The sequence below is a fragment of the Mastomys coucha genome, unplaced genomic scaffold (genome assembly GCF_008632895.1).
Source record: "Mastomys coucha isolate ucsf_1 unplaced genomic scaffold, UCSF_Mcou_1 pScaffold4, whole genome shotgun sequence".
Lineage (NCBI taxonomy): Eukaryota > Metazoa > Chordata > Mammalia > Rodentia > Muridae > Mastomys > Mastomys coucha.
Genome location: NW_022196910.1, coordinates 20,338,225 through 20,361,955, shown reverse-complemented (window position 1 = coordinate 20,361,955; position 23,731 = coordinate 20,338,225). Strand labels below are relative to the sequence as shown.

The 23,731-nt window shown below is 41.5% G+C and overlaps 1 protein-coding gene across 8 annotated transcripts in view; it reads left to right on the top strand.

The window, feature by feature from the left end:
• Positions 1 to 23,731, top strand: part of Cfap54 (cilia and flagella associated protein 54) — a 302,779-nt gene that overhangs the window by 276,940 nt on the left and 2,108 nt on the right. For 6 of the 8 annotated variants that reach the window (XM_031349081.1, XM_031349084.1, XM_031349082.1 and 3 more), the window contains one exon: positions 20,839 to 21,049. In XM_031349081.1, coding sequence (XP_031204941.1) covers positions 20,839 to 20,958 — 120 coding nt within the window. In that variant the 3' untranslated portion in view covers positions 20,959 to 21,049. Of the gene's footprint in view, positions 1 to 20,838; positions 21,050 to 21,276; positions 22,044 to 23,731 lie in introns of those variants that run through there. The other 2 variants (XR_004112709.1, XM_031349079.1) reach the window with 2 other exon arrangements.

Genomic DNA, 23,731 nt, shown 5'->3' with positions numbered 1-23,731 from the left:
AAAAAAAGCTGTATGTCTTCCAAGGCCTAAACTCTTCCTTTTCTGGACCTTTCCAGGAGATCTTTGCTGGTTTCTCTGGTAGGATCATAAGGTCATGCTCTCTTAGGGTTGGTCAGGCCTGAAGAGGTGGGTGGCGTCTGAAGAATATCTGGCACACTGTGCCCCTCATCAGACCCTTAGCTTTGGGGACAGCAATGCTGCAGCTTCTGTGTTTATATTCTCAAAGAGATTTGTTAAATTAAATTTTAATTCCCTTTAGATTTGAGCTCCTGAATACAGTTTGTGTTTTCCTTTTAAAACAAAACAAAACAGCTAATAATGTGTCCCTTGTTCATTTTAAAAGAAAGAACTTATTTTGTATTAAGTAAATATATAGCTCTACTGACATAGACAGCATAGAAACCAAGCTTAAATTTAATGTGGGTAGATGGTATTTGTATATTGGGCTCTCTAGAAGAAAAGAATGATTAGATGTCATGTGTGTGTATGTGTGCTTGTGTGTATATGTGTATATATATGGTATGTTCATGTGTGCATGTATATGTCTGTGTGTATTTGTGTATGTGTAATGTGCAGGCATGCACATGTGTATTCCCATGCATGTATATGTGCATGTGATTAAGGAGGGATTCATTATATTAACTTACATGACTGGAAGCTTAATGGTCCCACAGTGGCTGGCTGTATGCTAGAGCGCCAGAAACCCCAGGAGCTTCACAGATGAAGATGCTGGAAGCCTCAGAACAAGGTAACTAATGACACAGCCCAGCCTGAGGTTGCAGGCCTGGGAGCTCCCTGCAGTCACCAGAGTGCATGCATACTGAAGGGCTGCAGAAGCTGGAGCCAGATGTCCAGAGGCACCAGCATCTGCTCTGACTACAGCCATGAGGGGAAAGTGGCTCCTGCCCATGCTGGCTGTCATCCTCCTTCTACCTTTCTTCATGCAGACACTCAGCTGATGGAGTGGTACTATCTGCATTGAGACTTGGACTTTCTCCATAGCTTGCTGTCCCACGTGCCAGTCATCTCTAGAAACCCCTTCACAGGTCACCCAGAAGTGTGCTTAGCTTATCTTCTAGGCATCTCTCAACCTAATGAAGCTGACAATGAGAAGTAACACTAAAAATTAACCACCATGAGTGTTCAGTAATAGATCACAAAAGAGTGTTTCATGGGATACATAATGAATCGTGTCTGTGGGTTCTGGATTCTGGAGGATCCAGGTTGAAATCCTAGTCTCAAGTGTTAACAGTGCTGTGATCCAAGGCTACATATATAAAATGAAGTAATGGTGCCAACTTTTCCCTGTCCTTGTGAATATTAAAACAGTAATTATTGAATATATATGGAAGGGCCTCATACAAGCAAATGCTTAGAACTGGGGTATCTAAATGTGATTGTTATCATCCTTGTCCTCACTGTGTGTGGATGCTTAAGCTCCTGGTTAACTAATTTCGGTGAAAGTTTTAGCATCTAAATTTGGTCTCAAAGCTAGAAGAAGAGAGAAACCATGTTCTCTGCCTATTAATGTAAGACACTATTGAACCTGTAGCAATTAGGCCAGTGTGCAGGATGGGACTATGGGACCATATGGCATAGGGAGCATAGGATCTACCCATCTAAGAGATCATTTCTTGAATCTCACACTTGATCTCCGCTGAGGCAGACTTAACTAGCAGTGCTGGAATAGGATGTGCAAATTTGTGAGCTTATCTCAATGAGTAAAATCTTGGATAAGCAAAGTGATAGGCGTTAACAGATTTTTTTTTTCTTTTGAGACACCATCTCACTGTATAGCCTTGACTAGCCTTTGTAGACCAGGGTGACCTCAAAGTCACAGAGTACCACCTGACCCTGCCTCCTTGGTGCTGGGATTAAAGGTTTACACCACTATGCCTGGCTCTTTGAGACATTTTTGTCACTGATGTGAGATCTGGTTATGCAAGAATTTTAGTCTTTACCGAACACGCCTACTACAAATTACCTTGGCTTGTCTCACCTCTACCTAATTAAAATAAATACTGCTGTGCAAAGGCTGTCACAAATAAACTTAGAAGAGTGAGAGGACAAAGACCATGCAGACCTTCTTGGTGACAATCATAGAGTCTCAATGACAACTAGGTTTGATTTCATGTCATACAACAACAAAAAGTATCTCTTTAATTGCCTGTATAGCCTTGAATTATTAGTTTCTAAGCTGTCAGGTAGGATTCAAATATGATGCTAAAATTATTTCCTCTGTCTTGCTATGACTAACCGCCCATGGGAGGATGAGGCCCTTTTATACAGCTCCCTGTCCATCATTAATAATTGACTGTCAGCTGTATGCAGGACATCCGTGTAGATAACATCTATGGCTGCAAGGCAGTATAGATGGGAGCACCTCCAGCCAGCTAAATTAATGTGTTCATATTTGTCCCCATGACATGAAGAAACTGCTCTAAATTATACACATAGGTGCATGAGTGCACATGAATTGAACAGATCAGTTTGTGAGCACATAGCACATTTGTGTGGGCTAGAATCATATAAAATCGCTACCTGGATGTGATTCCTAGGCATAGATTTTGGTTGAGAAAGATGAGACTTATTACATAGAGAGGTTGCAAAAGAGTTTTTATTGACTGTTCAAGGTAAAGAACTTTTCTTTCAGTTCAGAATCTTCAGCTAGACTTAGCATAAGTTCTGGACAATTTTATATATATGATATTCATGGAATGCCAATAAACTACTAGTAATAATAACACTAGCTTATATTTGTTGAGAACATAGTGTGTGCAAACATTACTAAAGGTTTTGAATATATTGGCATGTAGTTTGACTAAGGATAGCCCCCATAGGCTTCTATATTTGAATGCTTGGTCATTAGGGAGTAACACTACTTGACAAGGATTAGGAGATGTGGTCTTGTTGGAGGAAATGTATTACTGGGTGTAGGCTTTGGGACTTCAAATGCTCATGCCAGGCCCAATGTCTCTCCATCTTTTCCTGATACCTGCTGATCCAGATATAGAGCTCTCAGATCTTTCTCCAGCACCACTCTTGTCTGCTACTATGTTTGCTGCCTTGACAATAATGGACTAAACCTCTGAAAGCAACCCCCAATTAAATGGCTTTCTTCTAAAAAGTTGCTGTGGTTGTGGTGTCTCTGCACATCAGTAGGACAATGGCAGAGCTAATTAGCTCATTTAATATTAGAAGAATCTTATAAAGTTGATTATTATTTATATTTTATTGTATTTACTTTTTTATTTATGTACTTTTATTTTATGTGTGTGTGTGTGTGTGTGTGTGTGTGTGTGTGTGTGTGTTGTGTGCACATGCTGTTTTTCCTTGGAGGATAGAGAAGGACATCAGATTCCACAAAGCTTGAGTCACAGGCAATTTGGGAGCCACTGTATGGGGCTGCTGGAACCAAACTTGAGTCCTCTTCAAGAGCAGCAACATTCTTGCTATCTCCCCAGGCCCTCCCATTCTATTGATGAGGAGATTTAGGTACAGGAAAATGAAGCAACAGGCTCAAGGTAGCGGTAGGAGTCAGGTTCAAATTTACTTTACTCCAAGGCCAGCAACTTACTTTTAGCCATGGAATGTTGTTTGTGAACAGTAGGAAAGGATGCTATGGGCAGTGGAGGAATGGGGTGAGTACCAAGAAGTTGTTAGTGTAGACTAAGAAGGGTTGAGAAGGAAGGCAAAGTGCTAAAAGGGAGGGACACAGACCAAGGCAGATGTTGAGATAGGAATGAGCATATGGAAAAGGAGACAAGATGAGGAGATGTCATCTATAGGGACAGAGGATGGGTTGGCACAGAGAGATAGCAGAGAGCAGAAAGCTTAAGGACCCTGCAGTGATCGAGATGGGGAGAGGTGTGAGGAAGTGTGATGGGAGGAGTGGGTGACCCTAGGCCAGTTCACCCAGGGATTTGAATTTCCCCAGCGAGGTGATGAAAGTACCCACAGTGAGTCAGGTAGACCGAGGACACCATCTTTTAAAAGACAAGGGAGGATCCAATACTCATTGTCACTGAGCAAAGAAAAATGGCTGCAGAAGTTGACTCAGCATAAAGGAAAGCACTGAGTGCCTCATGTAGTCTTAGGATACCTATGTCCTATGGCCCTGGATATCTTGGCCTGATAGAAGAAATGACACCACTGGTAGTGTGCTATTTATTGGGTGTGAGAGGGGAGCTGGCAGTCCATAGGGGACAGAAGTGTGGACAGTGACAGCAGCTCTGATATCATCCCATAGCCAGGAAAAGTGCCTGCCTGCACCCCAAGAAAGCACAGTTACCATTTGACATCTCTATTTCCTAAGCACCCAAATTAGCAAAAAAAAAAAAAAAGTACTTTCTTAAAAACCTTTTCCATCTGAGCTATATATCCTTAACAACACTAAAACTCTCCTGACTCATACAACATGATCATGTGCTTGATTGATGGATATTTCTTTTAACATGACTGAATTCCCTGCGTATATAGCCAATTGTTTCTTATTGTTAAAAATAATTGTTTAGGGGCTCAGTGGCAGAAAGCTTGCCTAGGATGCCTGAGGTCCCATACTCAATCCACAGTACAACACAAAAGGTTACTATTTATGTTATGTTTTAGAGCGTTGACATGAACCACGTGCCGATGACTAACGGTTACTACTCTGCTATGCTAGTGTCCTTCAGTTTATCTCTGCATTTGCTCTTTTTTTTTCTAATATATTGATTCAATCATGAGGTGATGGGCACCTTATCATCCTTTATAGCCTCTTATGAGCCTTCACATGTCAGCTAAAATGATTGCTGTGCCATGCTAGTATCTTCCTGGATTATTGTGTAAAATGGGTAAATAACATGTTCAACCTATGTTAGCTTAAATATGACTGTGGTCTTTCTTAGAAAATTGTTTATTTACATATTGTGTGTGAGTGAGAGAGGGGGAGGGAGGGAGGGAGAGAAAGAGGAAGAGGGAGAGAGAAAGTTGGTGGGGGGGCATGTGTTCATGACTCAAGTCATATATGAATGACAGAGGGCGACTTTTGAGAGAGTTCTGTCCTTCCACTGTGTGGCTTCTGGGGAATTGAACTCAGGTCATCAGGCTTGGTGGCAAGCACCTTTACCTACTGAGCCAGCTAGGAGACCTGATACATGCTCTTTCTTCAGTTTCTCTGCAGATCTCTCTTGGTTTACATCTCTTGGCATGCCACAGTTTTTAAGCAAAATATGTCTGAATGACATACATCTATATTAGTCTGGTATTATAATGCTGACTACATCTGATACAGTAAGATTGCTTCCTCCTGTGTATTTATCCTCAGTGCTTTGTCCAGTGTTTGGCCCTAGCAGGTATTAGCAAATATTAAAGGAACGAATGGTTTGCAATCCATCTTCCAAAGACAGTCCTGAGAAGGCAGTTCTACATAGGCTCTGTCTGGGGCCATCAACATCAGCCATTCATTAGGCAGGATCTGCTGCAGAGTCCTCCTGTGGTAGCCACAGGGCCAGGCACAAGAATGTGGAAGCAAAAGTTCCTGCCTTGAAGTAATCCTTCAGTTTCGCTGGAGGCCTCGGGCACCGTTACCCTCGTTCCTCTAACGGGCTCCTGCTGCAGCTCTGAAGGTGATGAACTTCTCAGGGCATCTTTTATTTATTTATTTTTTTCCTGAGGGCTTACTGGTTTCTACCATGAAATTCAGTGGTCCATTGTTAACCGTTTTTATTGCTCCAAAAAATGACTGCACAGTCATAGGGTAGCCTCAGCACAACACAAACATGGCCAAGGGGGCATCCACACAACACTTTGCAGAGAGCAGACAAAACACAGTGTCAGCTCTTCAAGGGGCCTGGTGGTCAGGTCATGATGTACAGTCTTGCTATGAAGATAAAAAAAAAGAAAAGAAAAAAAAAACGAATCAAATCTTCAAATTCCTGAATACAAAGAGAAATTAAATTTGGGGGGGGGGTAAAAGTCAGCTGCATTTAAAAGTTTCATTCAGCTGCATGTAAGGCCCTGGGAAAACAGGGAGCCCTTGGCAGGACAAGGCTGGCTGTCAAGCATCATCTGGAACTGATGCTTACAGAAGGAAAAGATGGTGGCTGAGGTTTGTTTGTTTTTTCATTTGTTTGTTTTATGAGTGACTATTTTGCATGAAGGCACAGGGGAATGAAGAAAGATACTGTTTCAAAGTACTGGCCAGCATTTGGGAGGCTGAGGCTTCAATTCCTGAAGGATTGCCAGGAATCTGAAGTCAATTTGGGCCACATAGTAAGTTCTTGGCCAACCTGAGCTACATTGAATTCTAAGCCATCCAAGGCTACAGAATGAGACCCCATTTCAAGGCAAAACAAAAAGACTTGTCCAAAGCCACATGGCTGACACTGTCACACCCCAAATGAACTGACTATGAAGTGTGGAGGATCCTACTAACCATTGCAGTTATCCTGAAACCAGTCCTGCCCATGTTTTATGAGGGCCATAACACCCCAGGCCTCTCTGTGTTTGGTTGAACCTTCTCACAGCCTGGTGGCCCTGGCATTCAGGGCTAGGCCTCCAAAGATGTCGGAGCAAAAGCTCTACTGCCATTTGGGCTCTAATCTTGTTCAGTCCACAATGGCTCCTCTGAAGAGATCCCCGGCATTCAAGTTTAGACACAGTCCTCATCCCTTGGCTGGAAGAATATCCCTTCAGTTTGGAAGGAGAGCATGTGGGCTGGGCTTTGTGGCTAACAATGCACCCTGGGCTTCACCTTCCTCCTTGCTGTCTGCCTGTGGCGCTCTAACAAAACCCAGAAGTGCAGCAGCAAACAGAGCCCTGCACTGTCCATGGCAGGTAATTACTGAGTGTTATCGATTAATTCTATTAACTCATTTCTTTGGGGCTGACAATTGCTGATTTTCCTTCTCTCTCCCTTTCCTTCTCCTCTCTCTCTCTCTCTCTCTCTCTCTTCTCTCTTTCCTTTCTTTTACCTGATTTCTGTTGGAGCGGCCCCAAAGTGTCTGAATAGATTTTATGGGCATCTAGAATCACATCTCCCTTCTTTGAGACATTATCATTCCATCCTCAAGTGAAGAGGACCCTTTGTGTGTAAGATCACAAGGCATCCACTTAATATTCTTACATTCTTTTGGAGACAATGCCAGACGGCATCAATTCCACGCTGCTTTTTAAAACATTGCACTGACTTTGATTCCATCATCTCTCCATTTGCGTCTGACTATCAAATTTGGGTAAGAGATAAAGAAAGGCCCTAAGAAAAGACCAGGCTATTAATGTGCTCTTCAAATGCTAAGAAAAGGCTACGCTGTTTAGAGCATTTCAAAATGCCCATCTCTCTGAGATTTGCCAGCAGTAGTGTCAAAGTGAAATACATTTTTTTTTTAAATGGAAGAACTGAAAGACTGTGCCTCCTATGTTCAGAGTACAGGACCACTTTGTGAATGTGCAGTTTGAGGGTGTGATAATACCAGGGTGTGATTTAAACCAAGGTAACATCATGAACCGGATACTATGTGTTTACCATCAAAGTAGCAGAACTGTGCGTGCTTTCCTCCACAAATCAAGCCGGGCTTCATTTCCAAAACAACTCCAGATCCATCTCAAGGGGACAGTTAGTTGTTTTGTACAACTTCAAGGGAAGTAAGAGACAGGGGAATCATTAGCCAATCTCATTTCTCTCTGTTTGGAAAATATGGAGCTCAACGATGAGCTTCATTTCCTTTGTTTAAGTTTGCTAAATGATTCTGCCTGGACCTCAGAGCTGGGGAGATGGCTCAGTGCTTAACAGTGTGCTGCTTGCTCTTTCAGAGGACTGGAGTTTGGTTGACGAGTCTGAAACTCGTGTCAACCTTCCCATAGCTAAATCTGATCTGATGCCCTGAAGTTACCTATACATACGTGGTGTTCACACACACACACACACACACACACACACACACACAATCAAATAAAAGAATTAATAAAAAGTAAAGTATTTTTTAAAAGTAGCCCTTGAGCTGGGTACTAAGGTACATGCTTGTGTTTGAGAGGTAGAAGAAGAATGAGGAGTTTGAAGCTAGCCTGTGCTGCTCAGTGAGTTTGAGGCCAGCCTGAGCTATATAGTAAGGCATTTTTTTCTTTGTCACAGATCCAACAGTGTAACAGTATTTCAACTGTAGGTAAATATCTTAGTTTTCCCCCTCATGCAACTGAATACATTACTAAAACTTTAAAAATTCTTTTCACAAATAGTCTGCAAATTTAGGGTAAATATGCCAAGAAAGAGCAGGTGTGAATTTACCCACTTTCCTTGTTTCTTTTGGCCAAAAACCAGTCCAAAATTTAGAAGTTATTATGTGTAGATTATAGGCAGCTGGTACCCATGTGCCCTCTTCTCAACTACTTTGGGGGCACAGCACAGTGGGAAGAGCCCTTAACCCATGCTGTGTTTTGCCCCTGTAATTAAGTTAGTCATTAAAGAGCCATGGTTGACTAGGTTCTGGTGAAGCGCTCAGCAGCAATGGATCCTAATGTAAGAAACAAAGTCTGGTTTCTAGTTAGACTGCAATGTGTGTGACCATGCAGAAGCTATTGTTTATCGAGGACTCACTCCCTCCTTTGAGTATTGGTAACAATAAACTACTATCACCTGAAGTCACACTAGGGCCAGTATTTAACACAGTGCCAGGCCAGACACTGTGGTCATCTTTACTTTTCCCAGCCTTAAGTTGCTGTGAATTGACTTATTTGACAGTTAACCCCTCCCTTCATGAGTGACTTTCAGCCTAATCTGATGGTTTGCTGATTTTCAAAAAGTAAATGAAAGAGTAAACGGTCCATTAACAGGCCTGTTCTTTATTATTTTAGTTATTATTAGTTATTTTCAACCATGCTTTTTAAATTAACTGTAGATTCACACAGAGTCATATCTTTATAAGAAACAACATGAGGGTTGGAGAGATGGCTTAATGATTAAGAGCACTAGCTTCTCTTCCAGAGGACCAGGGTTCAATTCCCAGCACCCACATGTTGACACAGCCATCTATAACTGTAGTTCTGGGCATCTGGCACTCTCTTCTGGTCCCCATGGGTACCACATATACATAATGCATAGAGAGGACATATGTTCAGGCAAGATACTCCATACACACAAGAACAAGTAAGGTTTTAAAATAAGAAATCGTACAGAGAAGGTAGATCTGTGACTCCATGTTAGAACACTCATACAGCCCCTGTGAGGACCCAAAAACTAAAGGAAAGGAAAGGGGAGGAGACAAATGAGAGGACAGAAAGTTCCAGTAAACCCTTATGTGTTTCATTGTACAATGAAAGTCCAGCATCATAACTAGTGTGGGGGCACTGACATACTCAAAACACACTTCTGTCATCACCAGCATCATGGTCACCCTGGGGCAGCCCCTCTCCTGTTCTAGTCTGTCCACTCCTAACCACTGGCAGCCACTGGACTTCTTTAAGTTTTTGTAACGTTTTCATTTCAAGGATGTTCTGTAAAAGCAGTGACACACAGTGTAACCTCTTGGGACTGGACTCCTTTCTATTTCCCATAATTCCACAGCTAGTCATAAACCTATCCTTGGTCACAGAGCTCTTGTTCACCCTCAGGGTTCAGTGTCTGATGTGAGGCAGATAGTAAATGCTCAGTGCCGGAGATGGTCCCCCACACCACCTGGTTCCTCCCTTTCCTGCCTCTTCTCCTTCCTATTCTCTTTATATGCCATCTCCTTCTCTACATCCCCTTGTTAATCCACAAAGGCTGATTGCTGGGATTCAAATACTCACATAAACAATGGGTGTGAAAGTGTTCGCAGACTGTTAAACCTTTTGCCGGTCATTGCCAGTGGCTGTCTAAGAAAGGTGTGCAGCTGGTCATGGTGTGCGCCAATGCGAACAGAGTCAGCATGAGCTGCTTTCCTTCCGCACTGTGCACATAAGGTCTGTTCTTCCTCTCTGCACTGGGAGCTGCTAAGTAACAGAACCCAGCATGCTTTGATTAGTGGCAACAAAATCTCCCACAGAAAGTGTGAACCTTGGTTCTTTACAAAGTCTTTGCTTTAAAAAAGACAGACAGACACACATACACATACATACACACACACACACACACACACAGAGAGAGAGAGAGAGAGAGAGAGAGAGAGAGAGAGAGAGAGAGAGAGAACACCTCTGGTTTCTAGTTCCTAGTTGCCAGAAGTTAAACTAGGGAAGCTCCTTTGGGAACAAAAAAAAAAAAAAAAAAAAAAAAAAAAAGATCAAGTATTGTTATAACTGTGAAGTTTTTATTTCTGTGTCTCCTACAGACAGACACCACTGAGATCCTTGGGAGGGTACCGAGCAGCTAACATGGCTGCTGAGATTCAAAGCTCTGACCTTTAAGTGAAGTGAAGCTCTTACTGTAGTACTGGAAATGTAGAGAAGGAAGGCAAGCTTGCCAGAGGAGAAATTTCAGTCAGCACGGGGCAGACTGTGCTGTGCTAACAAACCCCGATGATCACTGGCAGCAATGATACATGTGCATGTGCACATCTGTGTATGTGTGTGGGCACATGTTTGCATATGTGTGCGCATATGTTTGAGTATGTGTGTCCAGGCACACATGTGGCATGGCTAACTTGAACACCATAGGTACTACTCATCACCTACCTTCTTAAGTTCATAGGTATGCTGGGCTAGCTGCTCTGTGAGCTTCCTGTAGTAGAATATATTAAATCCCGGCCCGAGGTTTCTACCCCATCTTAGCTATTTATGTTCCCAGATGAAATACACACACAACCTTTATAGTTATGATAAGCCTATATCAGCACAAGAGCTGGGTATATACGATTCTCTATGTTGTTAAGATCTATTTCCTATCAATAATCCCAAGTTATTACTATGTTTCATCTGGGCTGCTCTTAACTCCAATTGGCCAGCCCCCAGGACCATGTTTTCTTGACTCCTAACCCCTGGCAGCTTCTCCTTCCTCCTCCTACACTTCTTCTCCTCCTGGTCAACTCCAAGAAACCTAAACCCCACTCATGTCTCTTCTGCCCAGCCATTGGCTGTTGGCATTTTTATTTACCAATCAGAAATAACTTGGAGACAGGGTCACATGGCTTCATTTGTGTCTATATGCAGACTGCAGTACTTGGCTGAGACAGCTTCCAGGGATCCTCCTGCCTCTGCTTCCTATCTCAACATAAAAGGAGTGTTGGGATCACAACATAAAAGGAATGTTACTTCATCTAGCTTTACATGGGTTTGGGGGATTAGAACTCAAGACCTCACACTTAAATGCTTTACACTGACTGAACCATCTCCACATTCCAAATAAGTTTTCTCGCCTAACATCTAGTACAGATTGGATACCTGGACTTGTATCTATGGCATCTGCAAGGGCTGTTCTTCAAGGACAGCATTGGCAGAGAAGCCTTCAGAATTTCACCAGACATTCCTTTTTTTTGAAGGTTGACCACAGATCCTAATATGCTGGCAATCACCAGAGAGCACAGACTCATTGGGAGGGACTGATCACAGGCTCTTCTTTCCCTCTGAAATGTGTCCCAGTCTAGGTAATAAATTCCAAGGCATTCTGGGTGGCTGTCATTTTTGCTCATATCCTACTGACTCAACCCAATCTGCAAGGGTGTACTAGGGAACACTGTGAAGACACACCAATGTATTATAGTGAACACCAATAACTTTTTGTCACAATACGCTGATGTAGAAAAATACATGTTTTTTGTTTTTTTGTTTTTAAGTAAAAACAATACCATAAGACAGAGCCAATCTCCACAGCAGCTTTGATGAATACAGTACCTAAATCATCTCTCTGGACCATATATGTGACCAGTTGAACTGTGGTCTTCTAGAGGAATCCCCAGAACTGTTGCCTTGCATGACAAAGGAATACAGTGAACATGGATGGGTTTGGGACAACATGCTGAGGAGCTTATGCTGGTGACCCCAAAAGTCAGTCATCAGTGCTCTGGTATAAGGGAGTCCCAGAGAGGACAGCAGAGAGGAGATCCAGGGTCAGAGTAAAGACAGAAACTGAGACAGGGTGAAGAGCAATGAGCCTGATTTCATGGTAGAAAAAGTAGACACAAGTCAAGGAGTATAAATGACTTCCCCCTTAGGCCCTCTAGAAGAAATCAGCCCAGACCGTACCATGACTTGACATCCATTAAATAGATATTAGGCTTCTGAGCTCCAGGACTTACAGCCAGTTTTGTTATGAATCACTAAGTTGGCAGAAATAAGTGGCTTCAGTGACAGAGAGCAAATACACAAGCACATTCTAAGCTAAGCATGTGACTTCAGATGCTTAAGGTAGGTATCATCACCATCAACACCACCATCACCATCATCATCATCATCATTTCTGTGAAAAAAGTTGAGGGGCAAAGATAATTCACCCAAGGTTCCTTAGCTAGCAGGTATCTGGATCAAGCTCTATGTCTAGCCTGATGGCTCCTCAGAATACATTCCTTAGGACTCTGCTCAAAATTGTTTTCCCCCTAGCACCCAGTTTTCCTGTGTCCCTTCTCCTATGTCTATGTAATGCCCTTAGCCTATGCAACCTCACCCAGTCACTCCCAATTTCACTCTCCTACTCCCCCATAGGCTTAGAAATTTGTGGAAGAGTCGAGGGGGATTTCCCAGTTAAACTGTGGTGGTTGGCTTTTTCCTCCATGAGAAGTATGGTCAACTCACCATCATCTTGGAGCAGTAGTAACCTTGGCTCAGTAGCCAACTAAATGAACATCAATAGATATGTCATAACAAAGGGGGACGGAGCTGCTGATATCACATAGTACAAAGAGGAGTGGAGGTTACCAGACCATCACCTGAAATCCAGCCAATCAATACTCACTCTGCCCGACCCCACTCCCAGCTGAAAACAATCTTGGGAGATGCTAGGGTGTGGAGGAAGTGGAAAGTAAACAGGAGATCACCATCCATCCTGGGGTGGGATTTTGTAATGGTGCAGATGTTTCAGGACCATCCATACTCCTGGACATTAACCCTTATCCAAGCTTCCACAAATAAGCCAAGAGGACCAAACTGTATTTGGGTGGAATCTTTTATTCTGATTTAACATCAGTGCCCTAACTGGAAGGAAGAGATGTTTGTTTGTGTCTCCCCAGGAAAAGCTGGCAGAGTTAGGATTCAAGTGAAATTGCATTTTCTCCCGCACTTAAGCTTTCAGGAGGGATTACTTAAGGGGAGATATTAGTTCTAAATCTTCTTCCTACTCTTTAATTGTTAATTTTCCTCATCTAAAGTGGAATATTCCTAGGGTAATCAAATAGAATGATTAATAGAAGTGATGCATTAGACTTATTTTATCAAGATCTCAAAGAGAAGCTTCTGAAAATTTAGCATAGTGAAGTTATTTTACATTTCCCTTCAGCTTATATTGGTTGCATACCAACATGCATTTTGTTATATTGCCATTGCGTGTACATGTGTGTGTGTGCATGTATGTATGTGTGCATATGTGTGTGCACATATATGTCTGTGTACAAGTATGGGCACACGTGTGGATGTCAGAGGTCACACTGGGTGTCTCTCTTGATTTCTCATCACCTTACTTCTTTGAGACAGGATCTTTCAGTGAACCCAAAGCTCATCCGTTGTCTAGGCTGTCTGGCAAGTGAGCTCTTGGAGTTCACCTGTTCCAAGCTCCCCGTATTGGGGCGGCAAACATGTGCTTCTGCACACAGTTTTGCTCTTTTTAAAAAATGTGGTTGATTGGGATCTGAACTTAGGTCTTCATGCTTAGCCAGCAAGCCAGTTTGCTAACTGAGTTATCCTCCATAGTCCCCCATTGCTCATGACTTCTTCTGAGGCAGCCTGAGTTCAGGTACTGCTCAAAATCATAGTACAGAGCCTTGACATCCACTGTTACAGTTCAAGATAACACTGAAGGGCCAGTCTGTGTTCAAAGATACTCATGTTTTCACCCAACTTCTCCTTCTGCCCAATCTCATTTCCTTCATTTTCTCCATGTGTATTAATCTCATGGTCATTTGCTAAAGCTAATGACCTTCTCGAAACTAAATAGAATCTCAGAATCTGCTTTCTGAGGGCAGTGGTCAGCTTTCTAGCACTATAAGGAATATCTGGGGTCATGTTTATAAAAAAGGATTATTTTGACTTTAAGTTTCTGAAAGTCTAGTCCATGATCTACTGGCCCTACTGTCTTTTGTCTTGTGCTAAAGTAACACAGCATTCCATTCAACCACCACAACAAAAAGGGTCTTCTTATTAAATTCTGTGGCCAAGGATATGCTTCCTTTAACTCTTACTTCTGACATTTGACTGTGAGAACCACAGGCCCTTGAACTTGTATCTGATCCAACATGTATGCCCTGCATGTTCTCTGTGCTGTCCTGTGTGCCCTGTACATTCTGTGTGCTCTCCTGTGGATCCTGCAAGCTGTCCTGTGTGTCCATTTGAAAAGCCGTATCTTTTTGACAAAGGAGCAACTTCAGAGATTTTCTCTAGATCTTGGAATCTTGAGCAGTCAGGATAAACCTTAAGATAACCAACTTCAACTTTCCCTGTTACCTTCAGGGCCTCTTTTACTCTTGAAGGAGTGTTTTCTTAAATAATTCTCTATAAGAAGATATCGTTCATTGGGTAAAAACCCTCGCCACCCAAGCCTGATGGCCTGAGTTAAATCTCGGGGACTCACATGGTGGAAGGAGAGAACTGACACCCAACATTGTGCCTTTATCTCTTGTATGTGTGCTGTGTTGTGTACATATGCACATGTCTGCACATGTGCATGTACAATACACATACAAAGAATAAATTCTTAGAAGCATGTACTTGTAATTAAGAAGACACTGTTGACACTCCCACTTTCCACCAAACACACTGTCGTGTCTAAGTCCAGAGTGAGTTGAAAGACAGAGTGTGCAGAACGGGAGCCATGGAGGGACAGGTTGTGACACATGAAGGTATTCATTAATTGTTGTTCTTGCTCATTTGTTTGTTTGTTTGTTTTCTATTGCTGTGATAAGCATGGTTAACAAATGCAGTTTGAGAGAGTAAAGGGCTCATTGTCTGTTTATGGCCTGTTACTGAGAGAACTCAAAGTAGGAACCGAAGGCAGGAACCTGGAGACAGGAACTAAGTAGAGATCATCGAGGAGTGCTGCTTATTGGCTTTCTCCTTGTGGCTGGCTCAGACTGATTTCTTACTGTTGGACCCTCCACCAACAATCACATCCAGAAAATTTCCCTCCTCTCAGATAATTGTAGCTTGTTTCAGGTTGACAAAAACCAACTCCACACAGCCTTAGCTTGCATAATACTTAGGTTTGACTGTTATATGGATTTTTTGTTTTTATTTTTGTGTTTGAATCAGAGTTTAATGAAATCCACGGTGGCCCAGAAATGTATATATCTAAGATGATCCAAGTACTGAACTTGTACATTTTGTCCCCCAACTCCAAATGGTTCTGTAATACTCCAACACCACCTGAGCATTCAAGAGTTAATGTAGCCCAGAGTTATCAGGGAATCAACGAGCTAAGGGCCTCATCCTACAAGCATGCATTCATTCACCTCTGCCATCTGCAAGCAGAGTGTACACTCCACTCACATGTCTTCAAAGCTACAGACTTCCAAGTGGCTTCCAGCTTCAATAATTAATAAAGTACTCATAGCATCCACGATTGCATTTAAGGTAGCTCACTTTGTATGATTATTGGTATGTTAGAAAGGACACAATGACCCAGAAACAGAGGCAGAGAGATGTACACACCAAGCAAAGTCTTAGAGAAAGGTTGGGATGTACCTCTGCCCTTTCTAAAGCTGGTTCTGTCTTTAGTCTTTAGTCTTCCTCATGATTCCATGGACAGGAACCTCAGACAGTATTTTATGGGAGACCTGTTATGTAAGCCTGCTTGTTTAGATGTTCATGGCCTGAAGGTGTGGGCACCATCACAGTGAGGATGCTGGCTAAGGAAGAATCTGTTCTGTTCTTAGACAGCACTCCAACTGCCTGTGTATGTTTTTCCCCCACACATTAGACTTTTAATATCTAGTTTTCTTGTTCTATTCAAATTTCCTTTTGCAATAACATCATTTCATTAAAATTTAATATTAAAAGATTTCTACCATCTCACCAGTATGACTGTTTGAGCCCCTATTATATTAAAAATACTTTTCTGTCATAGTTAAAGTTTGATTAACATAAAAATTAGAGTGATAAAAAGATAATTTTCATTCTCAGAAAAGTGTGAAGTTTCCCACTGATGAGAGAAATTATACAAAGGTTCCGTCTACCTCTGAAGAGTTGTGTGTTGTCTCTGTCAGGATGGGAGGGGTGATACCATGCTTGCTAGAATAGGGGATGTGTGCATTTAAATCAAATACTAGAAACCCAAACACATCTAGTTCTCTCTCTCCCAGAACTTTAGATGGTTACCTAAGTTCTAAAAAGAACTTTAGAACTTTCTCATTAGACTGGTCACCTGTCATTCACATTATTGATTTTCAAGTGAGCTAATAACATAGTATCATGTTATCCTCTATCTTCTAAGATGGATGTTTTCCCCGGCTGTGAAAAAAATCCAGTCAATCAGTAACTTCAGAGAAGTGTTATGTTAACAGGTAGGAAGTACAGTAGAGAAATCTCCATGTGAGATGGGAGCTTTCTTTCTTCCTTTGGGACTATTAAATTACTCCCCCTATGGATCCTGCACTGCACTTTAATATTTTTGAAAGGAAGCAATTTCATCCACCCATATCTCTGAACTTAAAATCATTCAAAATTATAGTACCAGAAGAACCAAGCCAACCCTATGAGGGAAAAACTCCCCTACCCCCATGTTTCCTTCATTGTTTAACATTTAGAACCAAAGAGAAGGTGACTAGCATTGCACCTGAGAGAACCAGGAGGTGTTACAAGGTAGCTATTTAAAAATCAGATTGAGAAAAATAGTAGATATTTTAAAAAATCATATACCCTGCTCTTGATTTATTCTGAGACACAGTCTCATTCTGTAACTGATGCTGCCCTTGAACTTGGGGGCAGTCCCCTTGCCTCAGCTTCTCAAGTGTTAGCTATGCTACCTTGGGCTGGGGATATAGCTCAGTTGGTCGATTGCTTGCCTACTATGCATGAGGTCCTGGATTGTAACACCAGCACCATGTATACCAAGTGTGCTTATCCAGGCCTGTATACACACGTCTGATGTGGTGGAGGTAGAAGGATCAGAAGAAGTTCAAAGTCAACCACCATCTATATAATAAGTCTAAGGCCAGCCTGGGATACAGGAGACCCTGCCTCAAAAAGTGAGGCATGTGGGTAAAAGGGAGTTATTGACATGATTTTGGTACAAAACTTTATATAGGGACCCTACTTGAAAAAGTACAGCTCAGGGGCTAGAGAGATGGCTCAGCAGTTAAGAGCAGTGACTACTCTTCCAGAGGTCCTGAGTTCAAATCCCAACAACCACATGGTGGCTCACAACCATCTGTAATGAGATCTGATGCCCTCTTCTGGTGTGTCTGAAGACAGCTATGGTGTACTTTTATAATAAATAAATAAATAAATAAATAAATAAATAAATAAATAAATAAATCTTTGAAAAAAAAGAAAAAGTACAGCTTATAAGACAAAGAATCCAAATTGGACTGCAGGCATTTAGGGAATCATTAAGTATGTAGATGAGAAGCTGAGGATGGGAGGCTAATAGTCATACATATCTAACAAGGATGGGCTTTTAGAGAGCATTGAACTGCCTGTACAAATCTAAAGAAACCGGCTACTCAGTACAAGCAGAGCAAAGCCCTGTACTTTCACAAGGGGACCTATGGGGTTCAAGGTGGAGTGTTAATAGTTGTCAGGAATGTTGTAGTAAGAACAGAGAGGGGCAGCTGGACAACCACAAAATTTATCAGGATGACTGAAATCTCAAACAGAATTTTTAAAATGTATGAATGTATGGAGTACTCGAAAAGCTCACACATGACTAGTAGGAAGGAAGAATTAGAACTCAGTTTGTTAGAAGCAGCTTATAGTAAAACATGTGTACATCTAACAACCCAGAACACCTCACTGTCATGGGTATGTTTACTTTTAAATGCTTTTTATTTTTGAGAGAGTATATCTTGAGGCTGGCCTTTGAGCTCACTGTGTAGCCTTAAACTACTTTTGATTGACCTTGAACTACTGATTCTCCTGCTTTCATGGATTAACTTCTGTGGTTCTAAGTGAGCATTAGCATATTTGACTGATGTGTCTATCTATTTGTTGATCTGGGCAATGGTTGCATCCATATATTCACAGGCACACACCCACACACATACAATTTATGCACTGTACGTGTTAATAGCTCAGTCAGAAGTTTACCTTAATGATTTTAGTCAGTACTAGGAAAGTACAGAATAATGTTTTAACATGGTACCAAGAAGCAGAATTTGAAGTATTTGACTGTATTCTAAAAGGCTCTAAATTCCTCTGGTGTTAGAATGGTCCAAGTGAGCAGCAAGTGAGCATCTGTCATTTTGGAGTAATTTGTTCCTCTCAAGGGCAAATGAGGACACATGACTCTGGAGTGACAGCTGCCTTTATTCTACTCTTGTGCTGTGAAGGTGCTACCAGTGGCTTCTATAAAGGAGTTCGCCAATTATTCTGCATCCTTTGACAAATGGCCCCTTATTCTTAGAGTCTCAGTGACAAGCACCAGAAGTCAAAGGGTAGTATCTATGCTTAGCATGTGTTATTCCACCAAGCTGACTGTAACTTAAATAAACTAAGGTGGCCACTTAAAATGGTCCCTGTATTTAAACTGGAAAGGATTTGATAGTAAAAGAGTGGTATTACAAAAGGCAGAACAACTATCTTAATGCTGATTAGTATTTCTTTGTATTCTACTTTGAAAGTCATCTAAAGGGTTAGTAAAATGGGCATAAGGACTGAAGATAGATAGTTCAGTCAGTAAAAGCAAACATAAGGATCTGAGTTCAGTCCCTAGAACCCAGAGTGGGAAATACACACATCAATAATCCCAAGACTGAGATATTAGAAACAGGAAGACCCTGGCTTTGCTCACAGCCAGCCTAGCCTATTGATGAGCCCGAGGCCAATGAGACAACCTGTCCCCAAAACCAAGAAATTGGGACTTACTTATAGTTTCAGAGATTTAGCCCATTATCATCATGGAGGAAAACATGGTGCCCCACAGACAGACATGGTGCTGGAGAAGTAGCTGAGCATACTACATCCTAATCTGAAGGAAGCAAGAAAAGAAAGACATTTGGCCTGACTTAGGCTTTTGAGCTCTCAAAGCCTGCCCCAAGTGATACACTTCCTCCAACAAGGCCACTTTCTCCAACAAGGCTACACCTTCTAATCCCTGTCAAGTAATGCTACTCCATAATGATTGAGTATTCAAACACATCAGCCTACAGGGGGCTATTCTTATTCAAACTATCACATCCATATAGAAAACATTTCCCAAGCTATAATAGAATATGATTGCATAATGATTAAGGAAGCTGAATGTGTGTGTGTGTGCGTTCGTGCATGCTAGTTTCTTGTCAACTTGAAACAAACTAGAGTCATCTGAGAAGAGGGAACCTCAACTGAGAAAATAACCCCATCATACTGGCCTGTAGGCAACTGTGTGGGAGCATTTTCTTGACTGGTGGTAATATGGAAAGGCTGAGCTCACTGTGGGCAGTGCCACCCCTGGGCAGTGATCCTGCGTTATACAAGAAAGCAATCTTAGCAAGCCAGGAAGCAGAGTTCCTCTGTGGCTCTGTTTCAGTTCTTGACCCCAGCTTCCTGCCTTGCTTGAGTTCCTGCCTTGGCTTCCTTAATAATGAACATGACGGGGATGTGAAATCCAAAGAAATTCCTTCCTCCCCTAGATGCTTTTGATTATGGCATGTATCACAATAATAGAAAGCAAACTAATATAATATATATGCCTCTTCATTATTCGAAGTTCTAGAAACCTGGAAGTAAAGAAAAAGTGAAGATCATCTTCCATCTTTAGGTTCATTATGCTTGCTTGGGAATGAGTTGATGAATGAGTCATTTAACAAGTAGTCAAAGAAATTAATAAAATCTTGTCCTCTAAGGTCTTACCAGGCTTCAAACCCTCAACATGGAATATACAGTGGCCACTCCCCTTGATGGCATTTATGGTCACTACCTGACCACATTTATTATAGATGAACATGCAGCGGGGTCCAGGATACCTTCCTCTCCTGTCAATCATTTTTGTTCTTTTTCTTATGATTAGTACTGTGACCATAGAGGAAGTCTGTGCTCTTCCATTTTAGTCTGTTTAGGGTGACTTTGGCTGTACCAGCTCCTGTCACAGAAGCTTGGAGCCTCTTTAAGACAGAGTGATCTCAACTCCTGTGTCCTTACACTGTCTTGGTGCCTGTGGCAGGGCTTAGGATCAAAGGAAGAGTGAGTGATTTTCAATGAGCCAATCAATCTAGTATGAAGAACAAGGCCAGAAGTCCTGTGTAAGAAATATATATATGTGTCACTGTCTCTGTCTCTCTTTCTACACATATATATATAATCTATATATCTGTATATATATACCACTTGCTTATATTTGTGTGTGTATATATATACATATATATACATATATACACATACATACATACAAATAGCATTTGTCTTTAAGACTATGTGATATTTTATGAGTGGATCTAAAAATTCCAGTAGAATATAAAGTATAAAGTGGTATATGTGATATATCACCATGTGGAAAGCCAATATCATAAACACGAATGTTTACTGCCTTTTATATAACGCTACTGCATGAACTGTACTTCAGTCAGTAGTCTGAAACAGCACATCTCACATATATACTTTTGTGCTTTTCCTCAGGTTCCATTTGATGTCTCCCTGCCTGCTATATTCAGCCTCGAGAGACTTTTTGATCTTGCGAATGGTGGTATTGTATCAGTGGGAAGCCTTTTCAACTGGGTGGTGTCGATTATTCCCTGAACATCCTTTACAGGGTAACTGTTTAGGGGGACTTCATTGTTATTCATTTTTCTTGTTAGAAATAAATTTCTAAACTTTTTCATCTCATAAATACCAATATTTCCTGTTATGTTGAACTGAAGAAGTTTTGTTATTTGCCTTGGGAAGAATGTTTTGGCCTTATATGGTACATGCTTCAGAGGGGTTCTCAGCAGAGAATTATTGCACTAGCTTTGGAATTCTGTAGACCTGGGTCTATGTTGGAACTTCACCACCTGCTTGCACTGTATCTTTAAAGAGTTAGCTTCAATTCTTATGCTTTTGCTTCTTTTTCTATAGGATGGAGATATGAGTATGTCTTTCATAACAATGCTGGTATATATTAAAGTAAGTGAAGTAGCAAAATGAGGTGTGTAACTCAGGCCTGATGAAGTAAGAGACTATGGAGTTACATTTGACTGGTAAACTGGAAGGGGAGCAGGCTTTTTGACTGTTCTTATTTAGTATTTAACAATGCCATATGCTAATACTTCCTAGGCTCTGACACATAAATGGATACTCATAAAAGTAAAATAATCAGTAAATAAGCAAAACTAATGTGCAACCTTATGTCTGTACTCAATTTTAAATTTGTACTCATCCACCACAAGATTTCAATGTTTGGGGACACCTGAACTCAAGTTTTCTTATGCTATTATATAATGGAGATGAAATTTTAACAAGGAAGTTAAAGAGAAGCAAAACATTGGGCATCTGAAACTTTACCATGATTTTGCTAGTAGTAGGAAGACTCGAGGAGAACATAGAGGGGCACATGAAGGCCTTTGGTGAATTTGTGAAGGACTTGACTGCCAGAATGTGTCAAGTTTCAATGCAAAAGGGTGTTCACTCTAAAAATGAACTACAGTGAAGATTTGAGGCTGCATCGGTAAGTGATAGAAAACTGTTAAGTGTAGATCAGGAGAAGAGAAACAAATTCCTGACACTTAGAAGACAGTGGGTGGGAAGAATCAAGCAGCAGAGTGAGTGACAACTTGGATCATAAGAAAGATATACACATAGAACAGAGAAGGCCATGAAAGACAGAAGACTAACAGGAAATCATCTCACAGTAGGAGGAAAAAGAGCAGTGAGCTTAGGGCAAAAGGCCCTACCAGATGACGACACCCTCACATGAAATTTAGCTCTAGCAAAGAAGCCACGTGGATGGTGATGGGTTATACCATATTCTCTGGTGGAGGATAGCAATTTATGAATGTGTCTGCTGTGTTAGAGAACAGGTTTCTACTTCTTAATACAGGAAGCTTAGCATGACATAAAGCTGGACATCCAAGGGCCAAGAAAGGCCAGCACATTAGCTATGCTTTCATACATAACACACAACATGGCAAGCAAGTAGGGCTATTTGGTTCAACCTCTTGCTAACTTCCCACAATGTACTTTGGTCATCTTTCATCCTCTACTATTAAGCCTTTAACAGTTGGACACTGATTATTCTTATAAATACTAGTAAATATAACTTCATACACCATTTAAGAGCCAAAGAACAATGTCTGGCTCTCTATGGAGGCATTTAACTTTTGTTGAGAGTGAAGAGTCAGATGGAGAGATGCTTGTGATCCAGGCAACATGATACATGGGCCTATAAGTAAGAGAGTCCTTACAAAGATACTCAGAAATCATCATCTAGATCTATAATCATCTCAAACCCAGATGTCTAAATGTCAGTGTAAGAATGCAGTCAACAACATCCAGGGCAATATGGCACCACCAGAACCCAACTATCCTCTGACAGCAAGACCCGAATATTCCAACACAGCTGAAGTACAAGGAAACAGACTCCCTTAAAGAGGGAGTCCAAGAAGTCACCAGAACCTCCATCACCGTTTATCGCTACCATTGTTGCCTATGCTTTTTGGACCATTAGCCATGCCTAACACCAGCTTAGTTGTTGCTGCATAGGACTTATATCCCTTTGTCTTCACAAAATGACCATGATGCACACTGTCTTACTGACCCCACATTACAGAAGATGAAACAGAATTATGAGGCAGTTAGGTGACCTGTCCAGTGATCAGGGCCACTGATATAGAGTTGCAGCCAGAATTTAAATCCTGCCTGGGGAATCAGCTCTTCAGTACTAACTGGGTAGCTCCTATTCTTACTCCTAGGCTCTAGGACCTTTGTAAGTCAAACTGGAGTCAGACATAGCTGAGCCTCAAATTAAAATTAGACCATGTGCTTTAGGAGTACATAGCTTTTAAGTGATCTGTAGACCCGGATGAGTGGATGCTCTAAGAAATATGGAGATGATCCAAGAGAATGTTATCCACGTAGGTATGCTGACTGCCTGAGAGGAAGAAGGCATAGTCCTTCCAACCACTGCACCTAATGCCACATTTCAATGTGCTTGAAAAGCTGTCCCTTTCCTTTCTGTTGCTTACATATGCCATTCTTCTCAGGTGTTGTTTTGCCTGAGTGACGCACTGTCTATAATGTGCCAGACTCAGTTGTCACATTTCCTCCATCTTAAGCCACTGTTCTAGAAACCCCCTACATCTTCCAAAATAAGAAGGACACTCCCTAGTTAAAGCTGGAACAGTCTGTGCCACGCATGGCACAGAGGGAATGAAGAGCTAGGCTGAAGCACAAACAAACCAACAAACAAAAATCCAAAATCTCCCAGCATGGAGAATGTGTTGATTCCCAGAAATGTCTTGCAAGATCTCTTTCAAGACCGAATTAAAATTTTTGCAACTGCTTTTATCTTTTAAAAGCCATCTACAGTAAATCC